Here is a 21,153-nt window from a genome sequence, read left to right as displayed (position 1 = left end):
CCTGAATATAAAGAATGGGCGAGGGGGGCACGCACAGTGAGAGTTGAAAGGCATTCTGTAACTCGGTGGTGACTAGCATGATTTATAGTATCAAGCATAGAGTGAATGTAGAGGCTCCTATAGGGCTTGTGACTGATGGAGGCACTTAGATCTGGAGAACTAGCCGAGTCAGACTAATTGGGGAGCAGTCGTAGATAGCGCCCACTGTCGGATTCTTGGTAGTGGTTGGTTGATATGTAGTGGAGCATGTACTATTCTGGTTGATGGGAGGGATGGTATTTTTTCATGCATAGAATTTTCTACTCTCACCTCGTCATGTTGAGTGACTTCCGAAGGTGTGCTTCAGACTCTCAGGGGGACAGTGGAAAAATAGGGTCAACGCCCACTGCGGAAAGTGTGGTCTGTGGTGTTAGATTCTTTAGTCAGGAGTGATATTATCATCAAAGACTTGGTATGAGGTTTGCATTTCACATTACAATTGGAATTTCACAACCTTTCCCGTGTGGCTTTAATGTTGAAGTTGCTTTAACTGCGACGTTATTCATAAAGTGTGCCTATACTGTATATACATCACATCTGCCTGGATGCCACGCAGAAAAATATGATGTAAACTAGTGTCAAACCCCTTTAAAAGTGCCTTGACAGACATTTGAGCTCAAATGAGCTTGATTCAATACTTGAACAGCTGCAACGCATTACGTAGACACAGTGAAGTCATTGTAATTCAAAGTGGCTCCTCATATTGAAAGGATCAACGGCTTCTTCGGCCTAAAAATTCCTTTCCGAACACAATGTATAAACAGTATCCTCATCTTGACCTTCGTTGGTTCAATATTCCTTCCAAGGATGTTAATGTATTTCTACTGTGCACAGACATCCACAGCTGCTTGTCAAAACATACTGTAATAAATATATTACGTGTAAGTTAAAGGATAGGTGGGGCATGGCGTGTTCCAAAGCAAGTCAGATTACATTTCTGTCCAGGAACATCGAGCGGCATCAACAAGAAAAAAGTTCTCCTACAAAGATACAAAGTGGCCATGTCTTACTCAGTGTCCTAGTTTTACTGACTCTTAATGATGTCTTTGCCAGAGCTAGGGACACAGAACACAAAGATAAATCATCAACAACAAAACAAAAATAGGCACAGAACACCAAGATAAACCATCGGGAAAAAAAACTGGACACAGAACACTACGATAACCCATTGGCAAGAAAAAAAAACTGGACACAAAATACCAAGAGAAATGATTGGCAAAAAAACACAGCGTAGAGTGCGAACACGAAAACCGGAAGAGCGTTTAGAACCCACAGCACCCAAGCCTAACACTCACAGCTGAAATTGAGAATTTTTTAAAGAAACATAGCAGAGACAAATGAAAGGATTCAAAAAGCTTCAGATGCAAAAGGGGTGGGTGTGAGCAAACACGGTGAGCGTAGCACAAGGAACGGACAGGATTTACTCCTGGACAACCATGGTCATAGTTTTGAAATGGCCCATGGTCCCTCACTCCCTTGGGAACAGTTCAGTCAGTGAATGCAACTCAATGTAGTAGAACCTGCATGGACTCTCAGGCAAACCATACCAAATCCCAAGGGTCCCGCTCAGGAGCGGTGGACATTCAGTCCATCCACCGGGGACTCCACATGCTGGAGCACATTTTCTTGATAAGGGTTTGCACATGTGCAAAGGTGAATACGATGTGCTCAGTCAGTATTACAGAAATAGCGATGCGTACTCGTGCAGTCCTTTCTATGATACTAAAATGTACTGGAGCAGCAAAATGTGATGGCACTGCTCCTAGTGCAATTTTGGCAATATGGCCCCTGATGTGTATTCAGTAACAGTGACCACCACATGATATATCAAAGGCGTAGCTACTGATAAAGAGAAATATTGAAAATGGCGGCACAGGACATCAAGTGTATTATAAGTATATGGTTGTGTTTAAAAGGAATATTGTGAACAAACACTATCAACTGTCTCCTGTGTCATGATAAATGTATCTAGAGCTAAGTATTATCTAAATTAGCTAACTTGTAAACACAGAATATGGTTAAATGAGTAGTGAACTGTTAATAAAAATGAATCAAGTCAAAACACAACTTTCCTATTTAAAGCATTTAGATTGTCGTGTAGTTCCTAGAAATCCCCCAGGACCTGTGCCTTTTGGATGACCTAAACTGAGGGCTTGGTGTCCAAACCGACTCCGGACACCCCCACTGAATATGTCAGCCATTATACCAGCTAGCTCTACAGTACCACTACCACCCCCCTGTATTCCACAGTGGTGTAGATAGTTTCTGGCAACCACTGAACATGACAACCCTGTTTCCTCAGGGGATTGTGGAAAAAAGTACTGTACTTTTTGCTCAGTTACTCGTGCTTGCTTATTCTCAGGAAATACACAAAATGGCGATTAGGAAGTTTTCAATAAGTATTTACTGGTCCAGCGACAGTCTTGTGTGAAACATATTTTCTGCGAAAATCAGGAGACAGAAGCATAAAATATGGTAAACAGTAGATACATTACTACCTTAGTGCTAAAAAGATGAACACATACAGTTCAGATAAAACAGTAGCATTTGCATACTCCTACAATGTGCACCCTCAAAGTAACTTGCCTAAATGTACCTAGCCTAGATATTTAGGTGTAGCATGTATATGTGCATATGTGTATGTGGCCAAAAATCCCCAAGGGAAGCTCCAACCCCCTCACCTGATGGTAGAGATCGAAGGACGCCGTCTCTACTCCGAGTAAGACACCCCGTAAGGGATGTCAGACCGCTGCGTGTCGAAGATTCAGCATGCAGGACCCCGTGTCAGCTTGAAAGGAATTCTCCTCTAATTTGTCTGGGGGAATGAGGGTCTTATATACTAGAGTGGACACTCTAGGGTTTCTTCTAGAATCGATATGTTTTGAAAACAATCATAAATGTTTTGAAAACAATCATAATTGCTTTTCCAAACAAATGTGATCATGCACAGTTGGCTGTTGGCCAAGGGTGAAAAAAGTGGTGACCCTTATACAGAGTAAATATGCCATGTCTGGGGATATGTTTATGCACGTCAGGTACAGCGTTATTTTCATAAAATACCAAGAGCCTGTTCTCGAAGGGACAGAGCTAACTATTAGGTAAAAGGTCACCCTTCAGAACTGTTATTGTCGTGTGGATGGGACAATGTATGTAAAAAGGGGCATACATGACAGGACTAGCATAACGAACATGACACCCACTCCTCATCTAAAGGCCAACAGGGTCAGCTAGATAATGATAAAGCTAGGAACATTAAAAAACATAAAAATTATGTATAAGTAAAATACTAAAAGCACTTTAAAAGCCTGTTAAAATGCCCATAAAAGATACATAAGTTCAAAGTCGAAATGGTCCTCTATCCTAAAAAGCATTCAAAAGGTCCTCCAAACTGGTATATGTGGTTATTAGTACACTGAGCATATTGAAAGCCATTATGCTCAGTTAGAGCAAAACAGAACAATAAAACAAAGTCAGTGTTTAACCTTCAATTTAGAAAATGTTTAAAAAATGCTGAATAGTTCCCAGCGCAGGAAAGGTTACATTGTTTATGGATCCTGTGCCAAAGACTCAACATCGCTGAACATTGCATCCGCTGTTGACAATCTCTCTAGCACTTCCAATATGATGTAGAGTGAGTAAAGATGGTCATGTCTGGTTCCCACAGCAGCCGCCGGGGAATAATTAGATGCCTGCACGCCTGTAACCGATGCCTGTACCTCGGAGCAGAGCCGATTTCCCTTCCAACAGGAGCTGAAGCATCCTGTGGAGGCTCCAAGAATGCTGTCATCAACATGGAATTACGTGGTGGACAACTGTGCATGTGGGCCTGCAAGGGCTCCAGGAGCACTTCTATTTCCGGCGGCACAACCGATGGAAGTGTCAGACACAGGTGAAACATGCAGCCAAATCCACAGAAGAGGCAACGGATCACAGGCAGGACGCAGTCTAGCCAGACGGGTCTGAAAGAGAGGAACCAATGCTCACTCAGCTCTCGAATTTGAGGCATACCCAGGTAGACCACCATATGCTCACTACAATGTTGTTCCAGTAGTGTTCTCTCCATGTGCTGAGGGATTGAGACATCCATTGCGAAGCAATAGGATTAAAATCAGGATCCCCACTACTGATAGCAGGACCAAAGAAAGCCCTCCAAAAACACTTCCAAGTACTGAGTGTATGAAAGCTGGAATTACTCCGAACTGAAAGGTGGTTAAGAGACCTGATCTAAGTCGCTTTAATAAGTGTACGATCCCACCCGTATCAGAAATGTTAATGATACGATGTACCATTTCTCCGAAATGGATGGTTAAGTTCATACGGACCAGGGCCTGTATCTCTGCTGAAGACCTTGCAACCTGGAGATCAAAAGTAACTCGGGCTGAAGTTAAGGCCACATTTTGTTGAAACAACGTGGCTTTCAGTCTGCTCAGCGAATTACACCTCATACTGGAAACATTTAATGAAGGCCACAGTGGTGCCTCCCTTACAGCAAACAACCCTGAAGTTTACTGTGACTAGATATGCAATGCCAGGCACCATCCCACAACAGCCTTGATCATTCAGCATTAAATAACTTCCATTCGAAAGCAACTCAAAAACCGGATGAATCATGGCAGCTGGGGAGCTTTTCAGGTAGCAAGATAAGTTTGCTTTTGACGCATTACACGTTCCATACAGCGACACTTCTTTGCACACTAAAGACTCACTTAGAGCCTTCCCGCAGTCAGTACCACTTTAGAAAACTTCAGTGTTCTTATTTCTGCACCTATATCTATACAGTAACTCCCAGGTTTCCTGTATGTACCCTTCACCTAACACTTCAAATCTGCCTGCTTAGATGTATCTAAGGCAGTATTGGAACTGAAATGTTGTGATTGACAGTATGATATAGCCATGAATTAACCATTCAGTATACGGTGCCTCTGCTACTGTAAAAGGTAACTTCTCTAACTTTTCAATGAGCAACATAGTGTACTTTGCATCTCTGCGTGCCATGGTCAATTGTCTGTTGGTCAGATTATAAGCAGAGAACACATCTGTGCTGTTAATGTATCACCCTGGCACGTGGCCAGAACATAATGACTGTAGCGTCCAGCTCAAAAGCAAAATGGAGCGCAATTGAGACTGCCCATGTTGTAGAATTATGTCCATGTCAATGTCATTATGTCAATAGCTGAGGACACAATGTTGCTCAGTGAATACATATGTGAAGAACGTCTGGTCATACCATTGTCTAACACAGCCAGGGATTTTTCTAGGTTAATCCTATCAATTTCACGTAATCTCTCAGCAGCATCTTGTTGGTAGACTTTCCACAGTTTATTGTAGATGGCATACAAGAAATCCCTAAGATCCATGTTTTCTGATAGAAGGGACAAGTGTTGTTTCACCTGTACTAGTGTTGAGGTTTTTAGCCATTCTAGGCACAACATCCTAACACTATAAGAAGTGACTGCCCCTGTGTCGTCTGTGTGTACGTAACGCGGGTCAGGCCTATAAATACTAAACCCACTGGTGGTATCCTTGAATCTTGACTGACACCTATTTGTGTCAGTAGGCCAAACCAACCATCTCTTCCAATTGGGAGCTGAGGAATTGTGTGTACCATTCTGTATTGTTGAACCCAGCACTTCCTCACTTGTCAGTGTATCATTCGATATACCTTCAATAGGTGTGGGGGTGCATGGTGTTTTCAGGTCTTTAATTTTTACAAACCGTAGCCGGTAGTCTGTTGCACTGCTCTATTCAGGAAGATTATTTGAAAAGCAAGCTCTAAATAAAGCCTCTGTTCCCTGAACCTGCCAATCGTTTGTCCCCCATATCGATTTTGTGTATATCGTTTCCCTCCTATAGTCGAAACCTTGTATATACAGTTGGGAGAAAAAAGGTGCTGAATATATGAGCTTGGTGTTAGCATTATTTTCTTCCCAGTTGCATTTGTCCGTACTAGCTTATAGTAGAATGACACTGGTTCTGATGTATTGAACCCTGAAAAGTATGCAAACTTCTATGTGAATGTGGAAGAACTACCTTTCAGTGGTGTCGGGCAATGTTCCCATTGATGGTAAGTGTTTACAGTGTGTGGAACATTAACTCAAAGTGATGACCATAGTGCTGGTAATACATACTGTCGAAGTCAGGTGTAACTTCGTACAATTCCCTGTGAGAAAATGCAGCCGATTGTTCTAAATCTGAGAGCATAGTATTTACACTCTCAATGTCCCAATAATCAGAGAGTGTACTCGGGGTACTGAAATCATTCATTGAAATTTTAAACACGAATGGAATTTTCAACTGTTCAGTAGGACCAAATACATCATATGAAACTCTATCCCAAACTATACCATCCGGTACTGTAACTGCTGTAATATTTACTTGGGACAAGTCTCTCTGTTCATGGTGTGATGACGTATGTGGTTTCAAGAACAAGTTCACAGGTTGTACTGCAGAGCATTATGGGATGTAATGTCCATTCACTAGTAGGAAAAAGACAGTTACTATACCAATCCAAATTAACAGGAACGGGATCCCTAATGCAAACCAAAGATGCAACCAAGGGGACACCAAGTAAGTCTTTTACAGCCAGAGACAGAATTATCGCAATTGTTCATTTTTTTAAATGGGTGGCGTTTGCTCAGGTTCACTTCGATCTGAAGAAAAGTCATTGAAGTTGATGAAGTAGCCAGACGCAGTTTGATCTATCATTGGAAGTTCAGCAGTGCTTGTAGAACTGGTAGTCGCTTCTTGTGAAGGCACGTTGATGTAGATTTGATTATTGGGCCGAATTGCAATTTGTGTTTCAGATACATTTTGATGTTGTTCAGTTTCAACTGGTGTAATTCGTACTCTGTTATTTGCTACTCCAGCACCTTGTGCAGAGGAGTCTCGAAATATTATTAGCCTTTCCATCTGAACTTCCTGTATAGTAGTGAGAGGAGATCTGCCGCAACACAGGACCTCATGTGGCCTACTGTTGAGAATCGGCCACATAGTGTGGTTTGATCAGATCATTGGAGACAAATCTGTTTTCTGTTTGGCCGGCAGAAGTAGTACTGTTTTTGTTCCTTAAACCGCCAGGACAGGTACAGGTGCTCTGTAAGACAGCCCAAACTCCTTCTTATCCACAATCTTTTCTCTGACCAGGTCCCCAACCTTCGGGACCCAGGCAGGTCTTGCCGGAACAGCTTTTACTTCCCCAGTGGCGGTGTGTTTTATTTGGACGTTGCTTTGTAATACCCGGAATTCATTGAGTTGCTGTAAAACAGCCAAACGATCATTCAAATCAAATGGTTTCACATTTGCCACTGTGCTGGCACAATCGAGGTCAGGTATCCACATTCCTGTCCCAAACAGGATCTCATAGGAGGTATGTCCTACCAAGGATTTTCTTGGCATTTTATTTAGTGCCCTCTGGACCCCATATAGGTGATTGACACAAGTACCACCTCGCACCTAATACCCTTGCTGTTAAGGATTGTTTTAGGTCCCGGTTTTTCCTCTCCACCACCGAATTTCCCTCTGGGCGGTACGGGGAGAAGTACCGCAAGGCCACACCCATACTTTCCATGGCTTCCTTGTAAGCCAGTGAGCTTAACGCAGGGCCACGGTCGGAATGTAATGTGCCAATTGTGTATGACCTGATGAAGACTTGCAAATCCTTTATAACAGTTGGAGCATCAGCCGAGCGCTGAGGCCTAACCCATAGAAATCTAGAGCATGAATCCATTGCCACCAAGATGTACTTGTAAGCCCCATCTGAATGTAAGGGGCCACATTGATCCAAATAGACACATGCGAGAGGTCTGTCTGAAATTAGTAATGGTGTTTGTGGTGGCCGTGCAACAGTGGAACCTTTTAATCTGCTGGCAGATGTCGCACTTTAAGACATAAGCCTTTGTTTGTTTAGACAAACTCGGTGACCAGAATCACCGCTTCAGTAATGAAATTGTAGCAGTGACTCCTGCGTGTGCTGAGCCCAGAACTTTTTGTGCAGCTAGAATTAAACCTAATCTCCGATCCTAGTTTGGTATAACTCTATCCCCACTCCTGGAATTTGAGCATACAGTGTGTTTTGCGCATCTAATTTATAGGAATATTTGAGTGGAAAGCCCTTTGGAATGGCAGAGCCGTTTTATAAGGTGTTGACTGCTATCATTATGTCTCCGTCTATCCTTGTGCTAGAACGAGTGATTGCAGCAATGGCAGCAGTTCGCACTGTCGCCTTCGTGGCTTCATCAGCCAGTGAATTCCCTTCAATGAGTACGCCAACATGCTGATGACTCAAGGTGGGAATAACTTGAGCCCGTGGCAGGCATGCTTTCAGCTTTGCCACTTGTTCCCATAACAATTTATGTTTAATTATGCAAACCTTGCAATCTCTTAACCAATTCTTGCCCTCGTAATGAAGATATTCATTGTAGGATTGCACACAGTGAAACAAATCGCACATTATCAGTGTTGGGAATTCCCAATCCGTATATTGTAGTGCTAGTATCAGGGCTTTCAGCTCTGTCAGTTGTGCTGTACAATCTCCTACAGATTGTGTGGTCATATTGCTGGGATGGAACTTACCGTCCCGCATACGTCCCTTCACTTTAGCACATGCTGCGCTGTACTGTTGTTTACTTTCAATGGCAGGCTGAGCAAAGCCATCAGTATAGATAATGTATTCATATTTTTCTAGAGGCAAGATTTCATTCAGGAGAGGGTATTCTTGTCCGTGCTGCAGGCATGCTTGTGTTTTCAAAGTAGAATCAAATTTTAATCTACATCTGTTGCAGTGAGAGATTTATCCCATTGAATCCATCGAGAATGCAGAGCTTTTGCATTTAGAATGCTCGCTTTGGTAACCGCTTCTAAAGTTGGTACCAGAGTTAAAAAGATAATGCCTTTTCCCTGTGCTAGTGCTCTTTCTCTCACAACAGCAGTCTGTACTCCTCTCAGTATTTTTTCTGGTGCTGCAATTCGCATTTCAGCATTTCTGTATAAATGTGATTTATATGCAATTGGGACTGTCTCACCTTCATTGAAAGTGATGTAGATTTATCCAGATAAACCCAGGACCACCCGGATCACCAAGTTAGTAGAGTTCACATTTGTGTGCAACTGTTTTGATGCTATCATGTCGGCCTGAACTGAACAGAGAGTATCTGTGTTTTGCTGTGTGGTGTGAAATCAGGTCTGATGTAGTCGTAGAAAGGTTTTACTCTTTCTGCGTAATCTAGAATGTATGTTCTGCCGTAATTTAGAAATCCTAAAATGGACTGCATACCTTTGAGAGTCTTTGGAGGTTGAACCAGCACGCATTTTTCTAAAAAGTTGACTGCCAGTCTCTTCCCTTTACTAGACAGCTCGTATCCCAAAAATAGGACATTGAGATCGGCAATTTTAGACTTCTCACAATTAAATCTGTAGCCCAATTGGCGAATCCCACAATTATGTTGTTCAGGCTGCACAAGTGTTCAAATAATTCATTGTCCATCAGATAGATATCACCTACATGGGACACTGCCTCCTCGACGCATGTTTGTAATAATTCTGACACTCTTGCCGGTAATAGCCCTGGGCTGTTCTTATACCCTTGAGGCAAATGACACAAATTTTGCTGAGTGCCGAGCGCAAAAAATGCTGTTAAATATCTGCTTTCTGGAGCTATATTCGGGCAGAAGAATCCATTTGAGCTATCTAATGTTGTTTATTTTTCTTCCGCACAATAGTATTCATTAATGCAGCACTATGTGCGTTTTTAACTGCAAATGTTCGTGTGCAAGTGTTTAAGTGACGGTAATCTAAAACTAGACTATATGAATTGTCAGGTTTCCTTACGGGAAACAAAGGATTGTTCATTGGGGAGGTGCAAGTCTCAATCACACCTTGGTATTCAAGTTGGTCTAAGATTTCCTTGACCAGTCTTTTTGCATCGTTTTTTATAGGGTACTCTCCCTGTGGATTTGGAGTCGTTTTTAACGGATATTGTGGTTAATAGACTCCACGTCCCACCCTACATGGTTACGGTATAATGCCAGAGCTAGCACAAACGCCTACTCCTGCGCATACGAGTGTTTGAAAGATACTGGAACGAGGTCGGAGAAAGGCGGCAAAATGACGTTTTGTCCCTTTGGGCAATCCAGCACAAATTCTGGCTGGACCATCTTTTTCTGCTCGCTGTATGTCATTTCCATATGTTAAGTTCTCCTAAAAGAGACTTTTAACCTTTCTTGAGATGTCCCCCTCTATTTGGAGTGTAATTTTGTGTATTCGATGTGGGACTCTAACTCTTGTATAAGGTGTTTCCACCATGATATGTTAATTTAATACTGCTGTGCCCAGAAAATCCTTCAGGTTCTGGTGAGCAATTTTTACTTCTGCCGCGCTGTCTAGCATCGTCAGAGCCCATTCTCCATTCAGAAGCTGAGTCCTCAGTAACCTAGGCATGTCTAATTTTTAAGCCAGCTACTTTCTTCTTTTTGAATTGTTGTTTTGCATTAGGTTGATTTTCCTGTTTGATAATGTAATCTGAATTACAATGTGTTTCCCGTTTCTCTCTTGGTCGGTCTTCTGTTTTTTGTTCGGATCACCCGTCCCTCTCCGGGTTTTTTGATGAACCCTGAAAGGAATGAAAGGAACGTGTATCAGTGTCCTAATACCCATCAGGTTTCCTAATGTTTTCACGATTACTAAGGTTATACTTCTTTTCAGAGGACTCCCATTGGGGAGACCCACCCCTTGATCGCAAATTCGTTTTTGTATTATTATTTTTAGAATTTTTATATTCCCATTTCTTTTTAGAAGTGGGTGCTTGCTTTGAGTTGTCCTTGTCGGGGCTACCCACCATTTGTGGCTTCCCTGGTTTGGCTCCCAAACTATCTCTACCTAATGTAGCATAGGTTTCTTTGATCATTTTCAGTAACTCTCGCTTCTTATTTATAGGAGCTACTTCCCTCAGGCGGTGGTGTATGGCCACTGCTGCTGCCTCACTTTTTATGTTGCTCAGCATAATTGTACAGACTTGGTCACAATTTCCCATTAGTTTAATTCCCAAGTCCAGGGCAGGTCCTGCCCCGTATTCATTCTGTATCTGTTTCAATACCTCTGGAACTACTGCTATTGAAGGGGTGCAATGTATTCTAATGTATATGGCAGCAAGGATTGTTCCCCATGTGGTATAATCCTCGATCGAGGGAACCATCCACATTAGCAAGCAAATATTTAGCATTCTTTGTTTTTCCTGTGGCCCCGTATGGTGAAATACTGCTTCCAGTTGTGCAATTTTCTGTGCTATCCAGAATGGAATGTGCTCCTGTTTGGATGGGATTGTCCCTATTACTGATTTCAGTGTCTGTGGGTTAATTGTAGGTGTGGTCTGATGTGGACCGACTAAAGCATTTCTCGCAGGTTGGACTGTTAATGATCGCATGACAAACTGGACAATGTGTCTGTATAGCCTGACTAAGTCTTTATATATTGTCCGGACTTCATCCACCCTAGTGTATCTATCTCTGGATGTGGAGTGTATGTCGCTAAGACCGGCGAGGTCGCACCTTCTATGCTTAGTGGACCGAGTCTCACGACAGATGTTGTGTGTGGGAGGGTGCCTTAAACCAGTTTCTGTGTTGCTGGTAAGTTAACGAAACTTCAATTTCGTCGTATGAAATGTATTCTTCCTGTGGTTCAACTACAATGTATGTGTGAAACAATTTAGTCACCGGATCTGCAAGCGGGAACTGAACCCATGAATAGAATTCTAACTGTGGCCCTTGATACCATTGCTCCAACCAAGACAGTTACAGTTCAGGATAGGGCTGCCCCAGCCCCATGGTACTCAGAAAGCCTCCCGGCAGAATATACAGTAGCTAGATCAGATAGAACAGGCAAGAGGGGAGGAGGGTTGGCTAGAGCTACCCGCTTAACTCATCAGATAAAAATCTTAGATACTAGGGGTATGGAACTAATGGCATTTAAATTGGAACCTGTTCAAGGCATTAGGCTGATGGGGGCGGTAGTTTGCCACCCCCCTGGGGAAAGCAAATAGGCTTTCTGTGTGTCACTATTGGAAAATCTGGCCCCATATACCATGCAAGCTGATAATGTTTTACTCCTAGGTGACTTTAATAATCACTTAGACATTTTCTCTAACACAGATTCCGCAGGCTTACTAGCAGCTATGGGTTACTTAGCCCTTTTTCCTAGAATATGTAGTCCAACACACACAGCGGGACATACGCTGGACAATATTTTCACGAACATTCAGGATCTCATAGTAGAACCTCCGCTAGCATTAAGTTGGACGGACCATCTGGCTTTAGCATTCTCCTTGATAGTTCCTATACCATTAAGCCTGTCCCATGGCCGTAAGAGCTCTCTCTCGTAGATCATGGAGAAAAGTGACATTACCAGCATTTAATTCAGTATATTCCCCCTGTCACTTAGTAACGGTACTGATAGTAACTCAGCTCTACACTTGCTGGAGACTTCTATAACTGTGGCCCTTGATACCATTGCTCCAACCAAGACAGTTACAGTTTGGGATAGGGCTGCCCCAGCCCCACGGTACTCAGACAGCCTGAAGGCAGAAATAGCCAATTGTAGAACTATAGAGCGGAAATGGAGGAAATCAAAGTTGGAGGAGGCTAAACTGGCATATAAATTAGCACATAGAACATATCTAAGGAATTGTAATATAGCCAGGAGATCGCATCTGGGTAAGCGAATTGCTGAAGCAAATAACTCCTCCAAAGAGCTCTTTAAGATTCTCAAGGAGTTCACCAATCCCAGAGCCAACACTTCCTCCCTTCCATCCACGCAGGGGCTATGTGACGATCTAGCTACATATTTTAAACAGAAGATCGATAAAATGTATAATGTGTTTGAACCAGAAGAGCCAGCCCAGGCTCTAACATCTCCCCTGGAAGATGCTCTCCCCCAGTTTAGAGACCTTCTCAGCTATCACCTCCGAGCAAGTGCGTGCTTTGTTGGTACACACTAAGTCAGGCTCGCTGCTAGATGTGGCTCCCCCTCACATCTTCTCAGACCTGGCACCGGCCTTGTCGAACCCAATTATGGAAGTCTGTAATTTATCATTAGACGCTGCCTCGTTTGCCTCAAAATGGAAGAAGGCTTACATAGAGCCACTGCTTAAGAAAGCATTAGCAGACCCTGCAGACCTACAAAACTATGGGCCTATTTCTCTTCTCCCGTGTTGTTCTAAAATCATGGAAACCCTGATCAATCAGCAACTTTCGGTTTATCTAGAACATAATAACTTGCTTGATCCTTCGAAGTCAGGTTTCAGTCTGCTTTGACGGAGGTAACAGACTCGATAAGGATGTTGTTGGACAAGGGAACTCCCTCGATGTTAATTCTTTTGGATGTGTCGGCAGCCTTTGACACCATCTCTCACAGTATCCTTTTGGGTAAGCTGCGAGAGATTGGTGTCAAAGGATCGGCATTAAAATGGATGCATAGTTTTTTGACCGACAGAACACAATGTGTACAACTGGACACATTTGTGTCACAGACCACAATAGTGGATAAGGGGGTACCACAGGGTTCCATCCTAAGCCTCACCTTATTCAATATTTATGTGTCCTCTTTGGCGCTTATCATTCGATTGTGCGGGTTCCAAACGATCTCCTATGCGGACGACACCCATTTGATAGTCCCCATAGGAAAGGACCCCTAACAGAGCAGATAACAATTATTTAAGAGCTGCATGTTAAAAATAGTGACATGGATGAGCAAGAACTTCCTACAGCTGAACTCCAATAAAACAGAGATTATGCTGTTTGGGAAAGCTGAGGAGTTATGGTCCACGGAGTGGTGGCCGATGGATTTAGGGGAAGCCCCCACTCTTAAAAAATGTGCGAAGAACTTGGGCATCGTGAACGATGACAGACTTTCCATGGAGGGTCATGTGAAAATCACCTCAGGTAAGTGCTTTGGCATGATGCGCATGCTGAGAAAAGTTCCCCTTTATACCAGAAAAGTCCTCATCCAGGCGCTTCTAGTCAGTAGACTAGATTATGGGAACTCTCTTCTGGTAGGGATTAGAGAAGATCTGTTATCAAGGCTGCAAGTTGTCCAGAATACAGCAGCCCGCCTTGCCCTAATAAGCTTGCACGAACTCCATCATTACCTTTATTGCTACAACTACATTGGCTTCCTATCAGGAAAAGATCAGTTTTTAAATTCTTATGTTTGGTATTCAAAGCTTTGCAAGGACAGGGACTGGCATATCTAATTAAAACACTTGAATGGTACATTCCAGGGCGCCACCTGAGATCTAGCAGTCAAAGGCTGCTTCGCATGTGCAGAATCAGGAAAACCAGGATGGGTGGGCGTGCATTCTCTCATCTAGCCCCCGCCCACTGGAATAGTCTGCCAGAGGTTCTGCGAGCATGCCCGAATTTGTCCAAATTTAAGAAACTGCTCAAAACGTGGCTGTTTTGATTGAGCATTTTCTATTCATGTTGTCTACCTCCCAGGTGCCGAGAGATCCCCTTGGGGATGATTCACTACGCCATTTAAATATTTAATATATAAATATATATATACCTCTGATCCTAACACCTCGTGTGCCTCAATCACAAAGGTAACACAGCCACCTGTTAAGGGTACGCCGTGTTCCAACAATTTTGTTACTGCATGTCCGCAGATCTCTGTAATGTTAAGAACGTTTGCAACTTCGTATTCCCCCGAGCCTGAACCACTCGCGTTGTCAGGCATTCTCAAAAGGAGAAGAATAAAAGTTTTAGTAATTAGGGGTTTTGCACAATGTGGGAACCTTTTATCCTTACAAGCTTGTTTAAACCTTCAGCCAATCAATGTATATCTGCTATGCTGAGGCTGATTTCCCACTGAAAAAGTCTCAGGAAAAGTGTGAGTAGGGCTTTCTGAGAAAGCATGGCTGAACTACTCAGATTTTTACTGTTAATATAAGAACCTAACCAACATTGGCGGCGCCATGTCGTGTAGTTCCTAGGAATCCCCCAAGACCTGCTCGTTTTGGATGACCTAAAATGAGGGCTTGGAGTCCAAACCGACTCTGGACACCCCCACAGGATATGTCAGCTGTTAGACCAGCAAGCTCTACAGTGCCACTACCACCCCCCTGTATTCTACAGTGGTGTAGGTAGTTTCTGGCAACCACTGAACATGAGAACCCTGATTGCTCAGGGATCGTTGAAAACAGTACAGCCCTTTATGCTCAGTTACTCGTGCTTACTTATTCTCAGGAAATACACAAGATGGCGTTTAGGATGTTTTCAATAAGTGTTTATTAGTCCAGCGACAGTCTTGTGTAAAACATATTTGCTGCGACAATCAGGAGACAGAAGGATACATAAGAAATTGCAAGTGCTAATATGGTATTTACATTTCTATCATAGTGCTAAAAAGATGAACATATACAGTTCAGATAAAAACAGAAGCATTTGCATACTCCTACAATGCGCACCCTGCGCAATTTACCTAAATGTACCAAGCATAGATATGTAGGTGTAGCATGTATATGGGCATTTGTGTATGTAGCCAAGAATCCACTAGGGAAGCTCTAACCTCCTCACCTGATGGTAGAGAACGAAGGACCCTGTCTCTGCTCCGAGGACCGCTGCATGTCGAAGATTCAGCATGCAGGACCCCGTGTCAGCTTGGAAAGAATTCTCCTCAATTTGTCGGGGGGAATGAGGGTCTTATATACTAGAGTGGACACTCTAGGGTTTCTTCTAGCATCGATATGTTTTGAAAACAATCATGAATGTTTTGAAAACAATCACTGATGCTTTTCCAAACAAATGTGATCATGCACAGCTGGCCAAGGATGAGAAAAAGTGGTGACCCTTATACAGAGTAAATATGCCGTGCCTGGGGATATGTTTATGTACGTCAGGTACAGCGTTATTTTCATTATATACCAAGAGCCTGTTCGCGAAGGGACAGAGCTTACTACTAGGTAAAAGGTCGCCCTTCAGAACCGTTATCGTCGTGTGGATGGGACAATGTATATAAAAAGGAGCATACATGACAGGGCTAGCCTAAAGAACATAACAAGATACATTCTAGAAATGACAAAACTACAGAATCCTAAACACAGGTTATATTCCATGGACAACTTTAATACAAGTGGCCTACTCATATGCCAGATTAAGGTTGTGGGACACATTCAATTTACTGATCAATTGCTATTAGAATCCAGAAAACAGCAGGGTGAAGTACAGCTGTTCATCTTGCTTTTATCCCAATGTTACTATGCTCCCTGCCTGTCACCAATATGAGATCACTGCTAGCTCGCCAGTCTCATAATATACCATTAACCAGTTCTGTTGAAGCCCTTTTGAACATGATCTGTTACTTCCATTTTTTAATGAAGTGCTGCTTATTGTCACAGTGTTAATTTAGGTAAGTTAATTTCCAAGCGCTGAGGTACTTGGTTGTTTTGTACCTTAAATGGTAATCTCAGTACATTGAAGGCGTCCATGGAAAAGTGTCCTCTGCATGTGTCTTCAAATGGTAATGAAAATTTGATCACAATCATGATTGTAACCATTCTCTACGTCTTGCTCTTGAACTCATGTAATGTCTCCAAAACGTGTCATATTATTTATAAAGCAGTGATGATGAAGTCCTCATCCTTCTTGGCACAGAATCTAGCAAAATCTGTCAGGCAAGTCTATCAATCGCCATACCGGAGCAACAAAGGTGTAATATAGAAAAAATTGAGAAATGAACCTTCTGAGATTATACCCTTAGATTTCCAAAGAGCATTCCCCTTTAAATTAGACTTGTCCCGTCTCTGGACGAGGCCCCTAGTCCAGTACATTTCAGTACAAGAGCCTACACACCATAGGGATCTGGGATCTTAGTGCGATCTTTACTCTGAAGCCCCACTCCCCCTTCTCTGCTTCTGTTATACATGGTATTCATTTGGCTCCATAGGCCAACTAAACTCATTTGATTGATTACTTTCTCCCTATGTACACCATTTTGTAGCTTCTGAAATCTAGGTTTCTTCTTTATATGCACTAAAATAAATAAATAAAAATATTACAAGATATCATGAACCAAACCGCTGAAAGAGATAATGCCGACTTCCAATTCTTCACTCAGTTTTATTGATCTCTGAAAGTACCTTAAAGCTGTTTATTCCCTCATGGGTGTAATGCCTTAATACCCAATTTACATATGCCACTTGTGCACAGTTGTAAAGGGCAAAATGCCTAATGCAAATGTGCGCCGGAAGCTTCAGAGCCCAAAGGTCCTAATTCCCAGCCGTGACCTGTGGGTAGAGATAAGGCCAGGAAGCACCTGCAGATGCTATCCTTTCAGTTTCAGAGCATCCCTCCACAAGGTGGGTGGTGTGTTCCAGCTACACTGCCATGCTGCACGTGCTACATGTTCCATGTAAGCGATACGCAAACAAATGATGGACGGAATGCTGAATAAATCATACATTCACCACCAGTCAAAAGATCTGGGTTAAATCCATCATTCTTCTGCTCACTATGCCACCCCAGTTTGGACCCAGCTATATGCAAATCAGTCTTGACCCTGTGCCTCATGGGAACAGTTCAGCCTGAACTGCCAAGCCAGGTCTTCCCTGGACCGGAAACAAGCATCCTGGGACCGGTTTTGGGGTATTACCCCTCATAAGCCAGGCTAGCTTGAATCCAGTGGCAAAGGGAACAGGGGACCCACGTCTGGGCATACCCATCACACTTCCATATAGGCATTGTGAAGGAGCCCTTATGCAGACTGTCAGCAGGCTTCCTTTCCCTTACTCACATCTTGCATGGTGTCAATGCTGACATTTACAATTTCACCCCTGAGTGGACGGTGGAAATGTAAATCTGTACTCCAGTGCTATTTCACTTAATGAGTAGTTAAGGAAGGGGTCTGCGATGCAATCCTGTTACCAATCTGTCCATTGTCACATTGTGACTTCCACTGCAGCAGCACTGTGCGTGTTCAGGACTGCCACAGGCAAAGGTGGAGGTGGCAGGAGTCTATTTCAATCAATCAATTAATCAGAGTTCTCATTGAGCATGGCTAGTCACCCATTAGGCCTCAAGGGGCTGGGGAGGGGGGTTCTACAGTTCAGTTGAAGAGCCAGGTCTTGAGTTCCTTCCTGAATTGAGGCAGTTAGGTTGATTGCCTGAGATGTAGATGGAGAGTTCCAGGTCATTGCAGCTAGGTAGGAGAAGGATCTTTCTACGGCCGTGGTCCTGCTGATCTGTGGGAATATGGCCAGGGCAATGTTGGTGATGCGGGAGGTGTCTGGTGGGTGTGTAGTGAGAGTGTTCTGCAATCTGCACCATTTTTAACACCAGATCTGCCTCGGGCCCAAAATTTACATGGGAGAAACACGTGTTTACGCACCTAATTATTTTTGCGAATGATCCGATGCTCTAAATGCGCAAATAAGGTCCTGAAGTGGCTCTCGTCCGCTTAATTTCATTTTTTTTCTTTTGGAGACATTTTAGTTTGAAAATGCATTAGCTGGTTTGATATTGAAAAGCATGTTTATACTCCGACACAATTTAGTTAGCCAAATCGTACCTCACTGATTTAGCATGGCCACAAATGCATAAACAGAATTAAGTGTGAAACATCCTCCACTCTGCTAGAAAGTAATCACTTGCATCTGAAATTGTTTTAGGGACTGAGTCCTGGCTGTTATGACACATACAATGCAGATATCGACTGCCAGTGGATCGATATCACGGATGTGAAGCCTGGAAACTACATCCTGAAGGTATTCCCGACGTCTCCCCTGACACTCATTGATGATAGATAGAAGGGACTTGTTGGGAGTCAGGCATGGGGGATCCTGGTCTAAAACTAAGGCTGCTATTGTGCTTTTCATCCACAGGTCAGTGTCAATCCGAACTACATTGTGCCAGAGAGCGACTATTCCAACAACATTGTGCGCTGTGATCTTCGCTACACGGGCAACTATGTGTACACCTCCGGATGTACAGTTTCTCAGTAAGTAAATGCTGTTACTTTGTAGTTTGGCTAATGACACACAACCAACATAGTCACTTGCACTAAGGTGAATCTGTTGCTTGTCACTTGTACTATTCTATGTAACTTCCTATAAGCGAATGATGTGGAAACTAAGGGCTGAGTCGAAAGAATGGCTGTGTTTTGGTGTTAATTCATACATGATATCCAGCTCAGATGGTGCAGATGTATAGAGTTATCTTAAATGGACAACAGAACGGGAACTGCCAGTGAGTTTGCCATCCTTGGTCCAACTCATATGTCGCTGTCGCTTTATATGGGCCTTACACCATTTCTGTTTATTATTACGCCTTGCGCAATGGTGTAGCCAGTGTGTCATGGGCCCTAGTGCAACGAAGGAAGTGCCCCCGCCACTGTCTGAACTGTGAAATACAACAATAATCAGGGATCACTGGGCCCCTCAAACCCCTGGGCCCTGGTGCCACTGCAGCTGCTTCAGCAATAGACGCTACACCCCTGCCCTTGCATCAAACATGACCTAACACCTCAGCCTCCAGGAGGGACACTGAATCCTACAGTGGGGCAGAGAATGAACAGTGTAAAGGAGAAAGGATGTTGGGCTGGCTCAGGGATATAGCCACAATCATCTCGTTCACAGCAGCTTCCTATAAGCAGGTCTACTAAACTCTCAACTTGTTGTCACTATTACCAACATTCCAGTGGTGATCCTAACTGGTAATTTTGATTATCCTTAAAAAGTATAATAGACTTGAGTCCTAACAAAGCCAAGAGAATGCCCATATATTCCAAGAATATAAATTAGTCACTGGGCATTCTAATGCACACCTAATGGTTTGTAGACAAAACTGTGCAATAACAAGTCAGGCCAAACCACTATATATTTTTTATTGTTTTGTAAATTTTATGAATTATATACAAGGACATTTTTGCTTCCACTTTTCAAAAGGAGATATCCTGGCATTAGACAGAATGGAGCAATGTTTTCATTAATTTCTCAACTGTCCGATAGTGAAACCGGTCTACATGTGGGCTCATTTTTAAGACATGCTGAGCAGGACCGTGGCACTTTAATGACTCGCTGCTAATCCTTGTTTTTAAATGATGTTTTAACTTTTTATGCTATGTGTACATATGTTTTTATCAGATTTATATTAATGTGACGATGTACTTATGTGGATGTAATGATGACTATTTTATATGCATGCACTTTTATGGAAGGGTGAACTTTCTGAATAAAGAAACTGGTCTGAAATTAGTCACTGGACATTCTAATGCACACCGTATGGTTTCTAGACAAAACAGTTAGAATTAGCAAGCAGATTATTACAGTAAAGGTGTACCTCACCCACACACTCTGGGCCAGATTTACAGATATTTTATGCTGTGTTTTTGGTCACAAAGTTACGCAAGCCTGCGTAAAAGCTCTTTTTTAATTTACTTTTCAGCACAAAACCTTTGCTTTACTCTGCGTCAAAGGCGTGTTCCATGAGTGGTGCATGGGCGTTTCCGTGCAACCACCGATGGCTTTTGGAGAAAAGCCCTATATACTAACAATTTAAGACAGGGCTTTGCCCCCCCAAAAATAACTTCACTTGAAAGCTGGAATTAACAAGCATTGAAAATGCAATAGGCCTCGCCTTTTATTAAGTTAAAGCTATTTGCTTTGCTAATGGTATTATATAGCAAAGCAAATGGCTTTAACTTAATAAAAGGCGAGGCCTATTGCATTTTCAATGCTTGTTTATATTATGCAACTAGCAACCATTGACAAAGCCAATAGTCCTGACTTGTAGGTATGATGTGACTTGTTGTATCATATATCTGGACGCAGTGACAGGAACAGCAAAATACAATTAGGGCGACACACTGTGCTAAAGACAGATTTTTAGCTTACGTGTTTTTTTATGCCACGCCCTTAATTACATTGACCACGCCCCTTTAAGAGACCCTACAGTTTTTTCATCCCCACTTAAAGCCCTGACTTCACAGTTCCCTGAGGGAGCTCACCCTGCTTTGAGGAGGGACCACACTGCTAGGAGGGACGATTTCCTCAAGGTGGCCTAATTCTGATGTGAGGTATTCTGTCAGGCCTGGCTTTGTACATCACACCACTCTGCGCTCTCCCAGTTACAT

At 42.9% G+C, this 21,153-nt stretch overlaps 1 protein-coding gene across 1 annotated transcript in view; it reads left to right on the top strand.

Moving 5' to 3' along the window:
* The window catches only part of LOX (lysyl oxidase), a 98,515-nt gene that overhangs the window by 59,470 nt on the left and 17,892 nt on the right, over positions 1-21,153 (top strand). The window contains exons 5-6 of the mRNA XM_085632665.1: positions 18,692-18,787; positions 18,905-19,020. Coding sequence (XP_085488791.1) covers positions 18,692-18,787; positions 18,905-19,020 — 212 coding nt within the window. The remainder of the gene's footprint in view (positions 1-18,691; positions 18,788-18,904; positions 19,021-21,153) is intronic.

Source organism: Triturus cristatus, chromosome 2_1 (assembly GCF_964204655.1).
Source record: "Triturus cristatus chromosome 2_1, aTriCri1.1, whole genome shotgun sequence".
Classification (NCBI taxonomy): Eukaryota; Metazoa; Chordata; class Amphibia; order Caudata; family Salamandridae; genus Triturus; species Triturus cristatus.
This window is presented reverse-complemented; position numbering and strand designations above follow the sequence as displayed.